Source organism: Hypanus sabinus, chromosome 8 (genome assembly GCF_030144855.1).
Source record: "Hypanus sabinus isolate sHypSab1 chromosome 8, sHypSab1.hap1, whole genome shotgun sequence".
Lineage (NCBI taxonomy): Eukaryota > Metazoa > Chordata > Chondrichthyes > Myliobatiformes > Dasyatidae > Hypanus > Hypanus sabinus.
Genome location: NC_082713.1, coordinates 141,245,794 through 141,258,739, shown reverse-complemented (window position 1 = coordinate 141,258,739; position 12,946 = coordinate 141,245,794). Strand labels below are relative to the sequence as shown.

Genomic DNA, 12,946 nt, shown 5'->3' with positions numbered 1-12,946 from the left:
TTTAAGCTTCAATAACCAGAATGCTTGTTTGTAATATGAAGTTACTTACACAGAGCTGCTAGATAGTGGAAAAGGTCAGAAAATTGAGACCAAGACAGTCAGAAAGCTGTAATCAAACAACTTCCATGAGATGTAAACTCGTAGGAAGCCATGCTGCTTTTCTTGAACATTTAAACTGACATGCACTAGGATTAGCAGAGATAAAAGTCCACTGGACCTGCATCCATACCAGCCTGTGGGATTCAAAGTGTTTTGGCAAATCAGGAAAATGACTAGAGCATTCCACCACACACCAAGTCATGTAGTAAAGTCAATTCTCATCTAATGTACATGTTATCCATTTTTAATTATGTAAAAATATTAACTTAATTAGCTTATACTGAAACAAATGGCACAGCATAATTTCAGTTCCAAGTATCAATTATTGCATCTTGAGCAATGAATTAAGATGATGCAAATGATTCCATAGGGCTTTGCTGAAGAATTTGCATTAAAAACATCTAAATCTGCCTTTCAGATTAGCCAGAGAACTCAAAACTATTGCAATTTAATCTCCATCTCTTCTCCCCACCAACCCACCCACCCTGCCATCCCTATCTCTCTCACCACCAGCCTGTTTCACTGCTGCAATATATACATAACTTATACACAGTGGCCATGCAAAATTTGAGTAAACCCAATCATAAACATGAACAAATGTAAAGATTAAGTAGAGAAGATGGAAAGCCGAAGCAAAGCCTTTCAGAACTATGACCAGCTATGGGCTCATTCCAAATGTGTTCCATGGAAAATTGCTGGATTTTTTTTATATAAAGCCTATCCTCTTCCTTGTCTTTTCATTAATTGAGCAGTACAAAAATGTATCAAACCACTTGAAAATTTAGCTTGATATTGCAGCAGAACACAGTATAGTGTGATAGAGGCAGGGAGAATAGACCAAATTCAAAACTAGTGAGAGTTCTTCTGACAAAAGGTTTGGCGAAACCACATGTAAAAGGACACAAGCTTTATTATTGAATAATTATAGGTATCATGATATTTTATTACAGGTAAGCTATTCCATATTTAAATAACTGTGAGATGAGAGAAAGGAAAATATTCATAGTTTTACACCACTGTTTCTGAAATCAGAACCATGGCATAAAGTATCTAGTATCAGAACTAAAATATTTTTAAGCAAATTGACCACTGGCAGATGGAATGCCCAAACACATATGTTTATTATAAACACATTAAAAGATTGCATTGGAATTAGAATAAAAATGCATATTTTAATTAGTAAATTCAGATTTTGTTAATTTTAAAACAGAAAACCTGGCATGAATAAAGGACAAGGGGGCTTTTTCTACTGATGCAGCCATGTTTTGAGTCACCAACAGCAAAAAAAAAAGCAAAATGATCAGAAAAAATATTGAAATAAATGTTGCCATGCATGCAATGCATGGAAATTTTAAAACATTGCTAGCCTTTCCTATTAAAAGTTTCAGGACAGGAATTGGAACAGTGACCTATCAATGCTGAAAGGTTACCTACTACTGTCACAGAAAGATTCAGACCCTATAAGGGAACGTGAAAACTACAACTATGTAGGCTTACTTAAAAGTTTATAATGGTAGGGAGAAGTGTTCTTTTATATATATACACATACATACATACACACACATTAAGATCACAGGCTTCAAATGGAAATATTTCCCTCACCACCCCCAATGAATGAACGTTTTCAGTTTTATTTTAAACAAGAAGTCTGAGTTTCCCTAGTGTTAATGTCAATGTAATGAGTTGGTGTTGTTGATAAACCCTAATCGCCAAAGGTGTTTTAATAATTGTAACAAGTAGATGGTGTGTGATTAAAATTCAACCTTAAGACAAACTACATAAATTATATCCTATTTAAAAGACCACACAGGGACTTGAAAATGGTCAAAGAATTTGTTTCAGCTAAAGTACTCCCAGCATTCAATATGCTATAATTTTTTGGGTGAATAGAAGTAATATATAGCACTCCATAGTAAAGTACCTTTAAACTTTGGACAGAATATTCAAAAAGTTATGATGGATATTCAAATTACTATTCCACCAAAAAAAGGCAATTTTGGATACTTAATGATTATTTTTATGAAAAAAGCATTATTATGAAAAGGGAACAGAATATATTTCCAACAAAATATACATTCTCAAATAAGGTGTTTTAAATCTGCATTCTGATTGTTTATCTTCATAGCTGGAGATCCCAACAATACTTTTTATTGTCTATCTAACCTAGGACTGTGAAAATGGCATTGTGCCAGTAGACTGAATATCCAGTCACAGGCAGCCATAATGAAAGCTATGCTTCCGTTGTACAACTCAGCAGTCAACGGTTAATACACTGCCAAGAAACAAACTGAAAGCTAGAGATACACAGGTGCTTGGGAAGGCACAGTAAATAGTAACTACATGGCTGCTAGTTGTGGATAGAATGTGGCAGAACACAGCAGTTGCACCGAGGGACATACTGCCTTGGTATAGCAGTATATGCAAAATTAAATATCAGGTGGGCTTGGAGAGAGCAGTGAGAAGGTAGTGACAAAGAATGGAATGGAATTGGGTGTTAGGTGTATGGGAGCAGAGGGTGGAAAACAGATCTGAACAAAAGAAAATTATATTGGGGCTTCGGTCACAAGGCAAGAATTTCTTCATTTTTGTGCCAAGTCGATTTTGCACAATTAATTCAAAACCAAAGTTGTACTTCTCAAATGGGTATAAATATACTATAAAATAAAACTTGCTGCAGTCCTTACAATTCTACTGAATCCTCTAAATAGGCAAAAATATACTGTTTAGATTTAAAATCTTATATTCTTAAATGAGCTTGTGTCTGTTTAATGGCACACAAATGCACACACACAATCGTGACTAGTTGTTGGCAACCATTTATGTCAGGATGACTCATATAATTTGCTTCTTTTTCCAATTCATTTCCAGAAATTAGTTAATTCACAATAATTTTGGTTTTTAATTTATTACGCTGCCCTATGAGAAAACTTCGAATAGGTGACTAAAATTCAGAAAGCATAGTGAACAGAGTAGGCATTGACAGCAGCAAAGCTTCATGTACGGGAAAGAGAAAGAAAAGGCAGATGAGAAAGAATAAAATTGTTACACACAAAGAGCCAGACAGGGCGTACTCAGAAACCTTGTCCTTCTGCCGCCAAGTTTAAATGTTACTTGTTCTGATGCACAGTGAAACGCTGCTGAGCCTGTGACAGAGTAACAGAAAAGGAGGAAAACAGACAACTATAATCAGCATATTAGTTTTAAAAGCATTGAGGGAGTATGTCACATTGAAAACACAATCTTTTTCATTCTAAAGCTTTTAAATTCTACTTTGTAGTCAGACCCAGGCCACCTAGAGAGCTGCTCAGATAATTACACATGTAATTTTGCACCCCACCCCACCCCCACGCTCAAGGAAATTGCATTTCTAATTACAGGAATTTATCATCTCCAATAACATGCATCATTCGTGCTTCAGTTCCTTATTATTAAAACAAGAAAATGTGGTTTAATTTGGTTCTTTCCCAACAACTATTTTCACCATATAATGGTTAGTCAAAGGCTTAGCTTAAACTGGGTGCTCACAAGCTAAAGAAAATAAATTTTTCAAATGTTTTTAAACTGGATAGCACAACTTCCTCATACATGTTAGATATTAATCATCTTCAAGAGTCTTACTTGCACATAATATTCATTATTTGTATCTAAATGTTTCCAAGTTTCTGCCATTGCCTGAAATGTGTACAAGCAGCTGCCCAAAAGTTACCATCTAGTGCTTACCTTCAGAAAAATACCTACAACATACAATGGCAGTTCAGATTACATAAACTACAAGAATTTTAAATATGTAAAATGATGAAATACTAAGACCAGCTTTGAATAGAAAAACTGCATTGGTCAATCATTCACAAGACCTGTGGGCAATTATTTCAATCTTCATTGTTATAAATAATCGTCATTGAAAATACAATACAGATGACCCATGTGTTATAACTATTTAGGAAATTTGCTTTTACAAATCTCTGCTCCCAAAAAAAAGTACAACAAGGAATAATATTCATTCTCACAGAATTTGTGGAATAATTATTCCCCCCCCCCACTCTCATTTCATGAAACATGTACAGATAAACAAGCTTTACACAATAGAAAATAACATTATGACTATTTTCTAGGAACACATACCCCTGTCATGTGAAGGGATCACCTGTGGAGGGCAAGACTGCGAATGAAACTAATTTAGTTGGTAACATACAACCACCAGTTTTTAACTAACATTTGAGTGGCATTGACTGAGCTCCACTTGTCACACATCTGGCCTGCGTAAAGAGGAAATATTGAAATAAAATCCTGCTGTAGAAATCAAATACATGGAGACAGAATTGAATCTCAGAACTCAAAGAAATTAAGAGTATGCCAAAATACATTAATTTTTGATCCAAAAATAGAAATAACACTTCCTGGCAATGTATAAAACAGCATTTCTTTGGAGTAAAGGGAAAGTTAGCTGTCAATCTTGCTCCATCTTAGATACAAAGTTGTACATCCATTTATATACATACTGAAATAGTGGAACACTTGTAAAGACTGCAGTTCTAACTGAACCAAAATATTAGTCAAAATAGTTCTGTTGAACTTCACAGCACAAAACCAATTCATAAAAACAGGAATTGAAAATTGGCAACCTCCCACTATTCCATCTCCTCGCCCAATTCATGACAAGTTTTGTATGCAGATGTTATAGATTTAAGATTATACATGTATAGACTTTCAGACTGCTGTTTTTGAATGTTGAACAATTTATCTAAAATGCGTTCAGTACCTGCTTGAGGGCACCAGCATCAATTACTTTAGCCTGAACAGTTCATTTTAAAGGGAGCTGATTTATTGTGCCCCATTCTTATTTTTGGGACAGATGCAATAAGCACTATATCTAAAGTTTATACTGATTTCAGATGAACAAATTCAAAGGAAAACTAAATGTACATATAGTGAAGCAAAAGTAATTATTTTATGTTTATTTTTATCTTAGTAATATATTTAATTATGTACCAGAGGACCAACAAGCATTTCCAACTTTGTCAGCAAAAGGCCCAATTTTGTTACAGCTCTTCATTTTTTGAAGTAACTCAAGGTAGAAAAATGTAATCTCCGCCAAAACTATCTACTGGAAAATTATTTTAAATACTCTCTGCCGTATAAAAGTTGTGCTCTAAAGCTACAGGAGGATGAGAACATTGTATAATTTAATTACAACTAGAAAGTCAGCCAACAAATACGACACAAATAAAAAGAGCTAGTTTGTTAAATATAGAACTTCCATCATTCATTCCTCCATTATAATAAAAATGGTGTGTTATCAATACACTTCTTTTATTACCAATTTTTACATCTGTGTTAATTTTCTTACTGATATAGAGCGCAGTGATAATAATTCACTTGAGATTAAGATCAACAAACAAAAATGAAAGCCAAGGCCTCTAAGTCTCATTCTCAATTTAATGCGTAATAAATACTCTGGCTATTCACCTTTGAAATTTCAGATGAAGGAAAAGCAGCATTTCGCCATAAATAATTCTAACACCAGATGTTCTGATGGAGTTAAATCATGTACTATTACACAGCTACTGTAGATAATAGCACTTTGACTCTCAAGTCATTAAAATTGGGATTCAGATCATAAAATTCTGCCATTCTATTGCTGAAAGCTTTAGGATTTGTAATGAGCTGTGCAATGTCTTAATTCTTCTATACTGCTGACATTAACAAGTTCAGCTGCTAGGTTATTTTGTTTTGATTAGTATCTTCTAGCAATTGCATTATTTAGAATCAGTATTAGAATGGTAAAATCTTAGAGCATAGAAAGAAGCCAGTTATTCCTATGTATATGCCAGGTCTTTGAAAGAGCTATGCGATTAGTCCTGTTCTACCTATCTTTGCAAATAGCTCTGCAAATTTCTTCAAATATATATATAAAACACCATTTTGAAAGTCATTAATAAACTTGGTTCCATGGCCATTTTATACCACAATGTAAAAGAAATAATATTCTACTAGTCCAGATATGATCTTAAATTTGTGACTTACCTTGCTACCTACAGTCTGAACCCCACCCTGCACCCCAATTACTACCAAAGTAATAAGACTTATAGAATTTTGGACACCTCCATTTGCTTGATTCATCAGCACAGTCTGTGATAGATGACTCAGCACATCAGTCCTCTTTTCATTTCTCTGCTTGGAGAGTAATTCTACTTTCTGCAATGTGAAAATGTATTCTAATTCCCTTATGGGCCCAAATGACTGAAATATCAAATTCAAAAGTTGGGCACTTTTTGCAACACAGTGTCACAGAATTCCTTGCTTCTTCATGCTCAGCAAGATGTTTCCTCCTGTACAGGTTCAAAATCCAATTTTCTTCCTCCTTTGCACTAGTCTTCCATCCCTGAAACTATATGCCAATTATGAACATCCTTCACATTTTGCAAATGTCATTCTGTAAAAAGGTCAAAAGAGAAAATTGATCTGTATTTCACTAAAATTTACTTGCCCTCTGTCATGGTCACTTGATGACTGATTCCCAATATGCCAAATTCATGATATCCTACTTCAACTCACATTTTAACTAGAAACTTCCAAGTTACCATAAAACAGTATTGAAGATCTTACATTCTGGCTTTCCAGTGTAACAATTATTTAGCATACTTTGTGTCATAAAATCATAACATAACACTTACTAAGTTTGAATTCACTTTGCCCATAATCTATCTAGAATGCATTCCATACATTCCCAAAGGGGTGATGAAAGTGATTGATGATTTTTTTAAATCCAAGGAGGAATAAGTGCATTGCTAAGACTCAAAAGTAAAGGAAGCCTCATCAGAATAGAACTCTTACGCACTCATACAACTCCCTCTCAGACTTAGTTATAGAACCAGAGTTAGAATTGTAAGCATAAAAACAGGCCTATCAACTCATGCCCATGACATAAATTTTGCTCATCACCACTGATTCCACTTGCCCTCATTAGGACTATCAAATCCTCTGCCTTTTATTTTTATGTACCTTTGTTAAAGAATCATAAACGTAGTAATTGTATTTGATTCCACCATGACCTCTGGCAGAGCATTCCAGACATGAACAAATCCGTATAAAATTATCTTCCCCATCGCCTCATCCACCCATAGATCCCCTTTAAAACTCCATCCTCATCTTAAATCTAAGCTCCTTTGCTTTTGACACATTGCTATGGAAAAAAATTAACCCCAAGTATGTCACTTACAAACATATTTTGACAAGTCGCCCCTCAGCCTCCTTCACTGCAGGATAAACAAGTCCAGGCTATCCAAGCTATCCCCATACTAAAGTGTTCCAATCCAAGTACGTACATTCACATCTTTCCTAGAGTGTTGTGACCAAAATTGCGCACTAGAATCAGAGTGCAGCTTAATGATGTTCCCAGCTCTTATATTCTGTGTCCCGATCTGTGGAGCATGACATACGCCTTCATCATCATCCCATCAATCCGTGTTGTTCAAGGAACTATAGATATTGACTCCAAAGTCGCTTTGCTCATCAACATTTCCTTAGTTCCCCACCAATTATTTTACATTCTTCCCAAAATTCATCACCTTTCATTTCTCACAATTAAACGCCATCTCCCAACACTCTGCCCAACTGATCTATATTCTGCCGAAGTCGTACACAAGCTTCCATAACACCATCAACTTGTGTGTCACCTATAAAATTCTCATAACTCCTACATGCACTTCTAAGACAATACTACGAGGGGTGATTGATAAGTCTGTGGCCTAAGGTAGAAGGAGTTAATTTTAGAAAACCTAGCACACTGATTTTTTAACATAGTCCCCTCCTACATTTACACACTTAGTCCAGCGGTCGTGGAGCATATGGATCTTGGACCTCCAGAAAGTGTCCACAGCAGGGGTGATTGATAAGTTCGTGGCCTAGGGTCGGAGAGGAGTCATACAGCTCTCGTTACATGCACATGCAGTTCAACTCTCTGAGTGATTATGCAGAAAGTTTGAAGTTAATAACTCATCTCCTTCTACATTAGGCCACAAACTTATCAATCACCCGAGTTATTAACTGATGAGTTATTAACTTCAAACTTCCTGCATAATCACTTTCTGGAGGTCCAAGATCCCTATGCTCCACGACCACTAGACTAAGTGTGTAAATGTAGGAGGGGACTATGTTGAAAAATAAATGAGCTACTTTTTCTAAAATTGACGCCTTCTACCTTAGGCCACAAACTTATCAATACTGTTATATTTGTGATATAACAAAGGTCCCAGCATTGATCGCTGTGGTGCATCCCTCAACAGAGACTTCGTATCAGTAAAACATCCTTTACTCATTCTTTACTCAGAGGGTAAAACACCCTCTGCCACATATTATTAAGCTAATTTTGGATCCAATTAGCAGGCTTACTTCAAGTCTCATACGGAACTTTGCCAAATGCTTTACTAAGGAACACATGGTCAACATGTATCACTACACTTTCAATCTCCTTGGTTACCTCCTCAAAATAACAAATTTATTGGTCAGCATATCACCCTCAATGCTAGCAAAAAATTAAAGTACAGTATCTCTGCCAGAACCACAGCAATCTTCTCTCATTCCCAATTGTATTCTAGGATGAATCACACCCAGCCCTGGGTTTATCCACCCTTATGTGTTCCAAGACATCATTTTCACCTTCTTAGTACCAACATGGCCCAGACAATCAGCATATCCCTCCCAGAACTCTCAATATTCCATGTCTTTCTCCTTGTTGAATAGAGATGAGTTTTCATTTATAACCCAGCCTATAACACCTGGCTCCACAAAGGGGTTATTCCTTGGGTCTCAAAGGCAACTAGTCTTTCCATAGATACCCTCTTGCTCCTTCATTAACAGAATAACTTGGGATTCCCCTTAATCTTAAACTCCAAGGATAGTTCATGACCACTATTTGCCCTCTATTGATCTGGGGATTTGCCCAAATGCAGTTGTGTATATTAGTCATATTCCTGATCAATCCATCAATAACTTTTCATCCCTAATCTTGCAATCTTTTCCTTCAACCCTCACCAGAACATGCTGTCCCTCCCTTCTTGCCAGCTCTTAAGAGGCTTCCACTTGTGAAAGGTTATTTTTAGGAAAGCTTCTGCACCCATTCTATTTTCTCTTGTGCCACTAAAATCAGTCTTCCCCCAATTGAGGATCTTAACTTGAGAACCAACTTTATTCCTTTCAAAGCCATCTTGAACCACCTGTCTGGTTTCATTTTCCAAAGTAATGAAAAGTACAGCCCCTTCTCTGGTAGGGTGTCAGAAAGAATCTGGATGCACTTAGTAAATTTCTGCTCATCCACACTCCTTCCATTAAAGCAATCCATTCAGTATTGGGAAAGTTAAAGTTCCCCCTACTATAACCCTACTTGCTTTTAAGCCTTTCTGCGATTTGCTTACAAAATTATAATTCCAATTGATTTTTGCCAGGTCTATAGCATAATCCAAGCAAAGTGATAACTCTTATTCCTAAATTCCTCCCGTATGATTTTATTCACCAATCTCCCCAAGATAGCCTCTATACATACTTTCATTATCTTCTCCCTAACCAGCAGTGAGTTAACAATAAATGTTTAGGTAGCAGTTCGTTATACTGCCATCAGTTCACTGTTGTTACACTGATGATGAATGAGGGATTTCTCAGTAAATCAGGGCAAACCAAGAGTGCACTTTGAATAACGACAGCATGATTTGAACTTGCATATGTGTGACCTCCTAGAACTAATGTAATAATTGCAAAACTGTTAGAATGTGCCACCTAAAAATTTAAAATTAGTTAGCAAAATTCGTACCTTGTCCAGTACAAGAGACACTTTGCCCAGAAATCACCCCTTCACTTGTGAAAGCAGAGTGCAAATTTTCACTGGATGGTGAGGGTTTCAGCAAATGACCTTGTCCAGAAACAGAAAATTCATGAGAAGTTTGGGGTGGCAAGAGCATCTGTGGTGTTGTCAACGCTGAAGTACTCTGAACAGTTAAAGACCCTGAAAATGGAACAGAGCAAGGACATCAGCAGTAAGTATCACCATACAACAAAAAAAAAAGGTTCACTGGATGCCCGTCACTACCTACCTGAAAGTAAGGGACTTTTCTGTCCTTGAGAGCTGCTCCGACTGGACTTGCTGCTTTTCCCTTTTGTGGGTCGTCTGCGACGTCCAGACAGGGGTGCCGCAGGTGGAATTATTACAGCAGGTGGCGCCTTACCCAATTTTATATAAAGTTCCTCAATCTCCTGCTTTTGTCGTGATTGTAATTCTTGAATCTCTTTCAAATGTCTGAAATAAATTGTTTTACAACAGAGTACTTCTATCAGAAAGTTGTTCTGTGATACCCATCACTAAAATGATTGAAATATGGTATATTCTTTTAAAGTACTTTACAGTTTACACACATCTCTGGCCACAAAATGATAGTGCAACATGCACATTGTCACAACAGCTTCAGCAAGCCAAAAACCACTTGTGAGAAGCCCCTTTATTGAATGACTCCAGGAATCTGAAGATATGCAATTTACCATGCAGTCTCCTGAGGACCTTTAACATCTGCCGGACAATGCTGAAGATGTTCTACGAGTCTGTAGTGGCCTGTGCTATCATGTTTGCTGTTGTGTTGGGGCAGCAGGCTGAGGGTAGCAGACACCAACAGAATCAACAAACTCATAAGGCCAGTGACGTTGTGGGGGTGGAACTGGACTCTGATGGTGGTGTCTGAAAAAAGGATGCTGTCCAAGTTGCATGCCATCTTGGACAATGTCTCCCATCCACTCAATAATGTACTGGTTAGGCACAGGAGTATGTTCAGCCAGAGACTCACTTCACTGAGATGCAACACTGAGCGTCATAGGAAGTCATTCCTGCTTGTGGCCATCAAACTTTACAACTCCTCCCTCGGAGTGTCAGACACCCTGAGCCAATAGGATGAGGATGGTCCTGGCCTTATTTCCACTTGGAATAATTTACTTATTATTATTTAATTATTTGGTGTTTTATATTGCTATATTTCTACACTATTCTTGGTTGCTGCAACTGTAACGAAACCCAATTTCCCCCGGGATCAATAAAGTATGTCTGTCTGTTATCACTTGGAAACATGGGAGAGGATAAGTCCTTCCTACAGCTACCCATGAACAAAGGAGAAATGGGCACTCTTTTTCCTTTTGAAATATAAATTTGAGAGAAGGGTCTAATTGAAAGAAGATATTTTGACAATATTACTTAAACTTAAAAATATACCATATATTTTTCTTTTCCTCAACCTAAAATCTCCCAGGATTTTTTACTGATTACAAATACTAATAATGAAGTGCAGTAGAGAAACAGAAACACTTCAGTTCCCCCACCCCCCACCCCCCACAATTTAATCAACTCATACAATTTTCATTGAACTATATTTATCAAACTTGCTCCATATCCCTTGGGGGTAAAAAACAAAATCTGAAAGCAAATTGTAAATTTGTACATTTTATGAACTTATATGTCCTACTTTTCCATTTGTATTATAACTTTTAATATTAACAGCTGTTACTACTCCTATTTTGAGCATTATGTATACATGAAAATCTTTTGCATTCTGTTATAACAAAACCAATATTAGGCACAATATTCACAGAACCTTAATATCTCAATTTGGTCTTAGTTTTTCAAAATGCTATTTTGTGATGGACTTAAATAATGTATTTTTCCCTCTCTCCTTGGAATGCTTGTTCTGAGTGACTTATCCTCTCCCATATTTCCTAGTGTTTGCTGCATGGTAGCTTCAGATATCTGGAGTTATCAATAAAGGGGCTTGCTCACAGGTGATATTTACATTTGCTAAGGCTGTGTTTGGTGATAATTTGGTGATCAGCTAAGTTTTGTGGCCAGAGATGTGTATAAATTGTAAAATTCTATAAAAGAATATATCATACTTCTACTGCAAGACCAACCTTAGTACTGTACAACTTTTCATGCATACAAAATGGATAGCCTACATCACCATGAAGTAAATATCAAACAAGCAGATATAGAGGTTAACCAGGTACTTACTTATCCCTCAGCCGATGCAGCTCTTTCCTCATATCTTCATCTTCAATTTCTGAATCATTATCACTGCTCAAGTAAGAAGAATTAAAGGAATTGGTAAGGTTCTGCAGGATAACAGTACCTTTGGATTCTGATGACTGAGGCGAGACTGGACTACCTGCACTATCAACTGCCATTTGACCCAGCTCCTTTGAAAGAGGCTGTCCTACCTCAGAAAAAACAGGCCCATTTGTATGTAGACATTGTTCTGATTCGATTGATTCTCTAGGTGGTAAAATTTGATCTGTAACATGATCCACTGGCAATGATGAAAGTTCTATTAATGGAGAAGTACTCATAGGAACACAAGGAAGGTTTCTCTTGCCAGCCTCAAGTGTAACTTCATCTTGTGTCCTTGCCACTGAAAAACGGCCAACGGTGTCTCTTCGTGTTGTTACCTGAAACCGTCCTATTTTTGCCTGCTGGGCTGGTTCTTGATCTTGGTATGGTAGGGATTCATTATTTCTGCTTTCAATTATAGGTGCACCATCCACAACGTCTTCATGGCTGCCACTTACAGGTGGTCTAACAAGTGTACTTTCGGGACTCCCAGAAGAGGAAGATTCATCTGAAGTATGTTTCTGCTTGCACCCTCTTTGTTCATCATATGTTTGCTGGTACAAGTCATCATTTGTTGCCACAGAAACCTATAATGAAATAAATTACTTAGTGGCTTTCTAAACAAAAAAATCATTAGGATTTGGCTCCTGTGCAAAATAACTGAAAATAGTAGACAGTGATTTTAGGTTGAGTTAAAAATTATTCAAAGCAACT

The 12,946-nt window shown here is 36.7% G+C and overlaps 1 protein-coding gene across 16 annotated transcripts in view; it reads right to left on the bottom strand.

Annotated features, from left to right (window-relative positions):
• The window catches only part of wnk1b (WNK lysine deficient protein kinase 1b), a 143,778-nt gene that overhangs the window by 12,652 nt on the left and 118,180 nt on the right, over positions 1–12,946 (bottom strand). For 15 of the 16 annotated variants that reach the window (XM_059978020.1, XM_059978026.1, XM_059978029.1 and 12 more), the window contains 3 exons: positions 12,137–12,819; positions 10,185–10,387; positions 9,905–10,096 (listed from right to left, as the gene is read on the bottom strand). In XM_059978020.1, the coding sequence (XP_059834003.1) occupies positions 9,905–10,096; positions 10,185–10,387; positions 12,137–12,819 (1,078 nt within the window). Of the gene's footprint in view, positions 1–4,221; positions 6,533–9,904; positions 10,097–10,184; positions 10,388–12,136; positions 12,820–12,946 lie in introns of all 16 variants that reach the window. The other variant, XR_009513676.1, reaches the window with a different exon arrangement.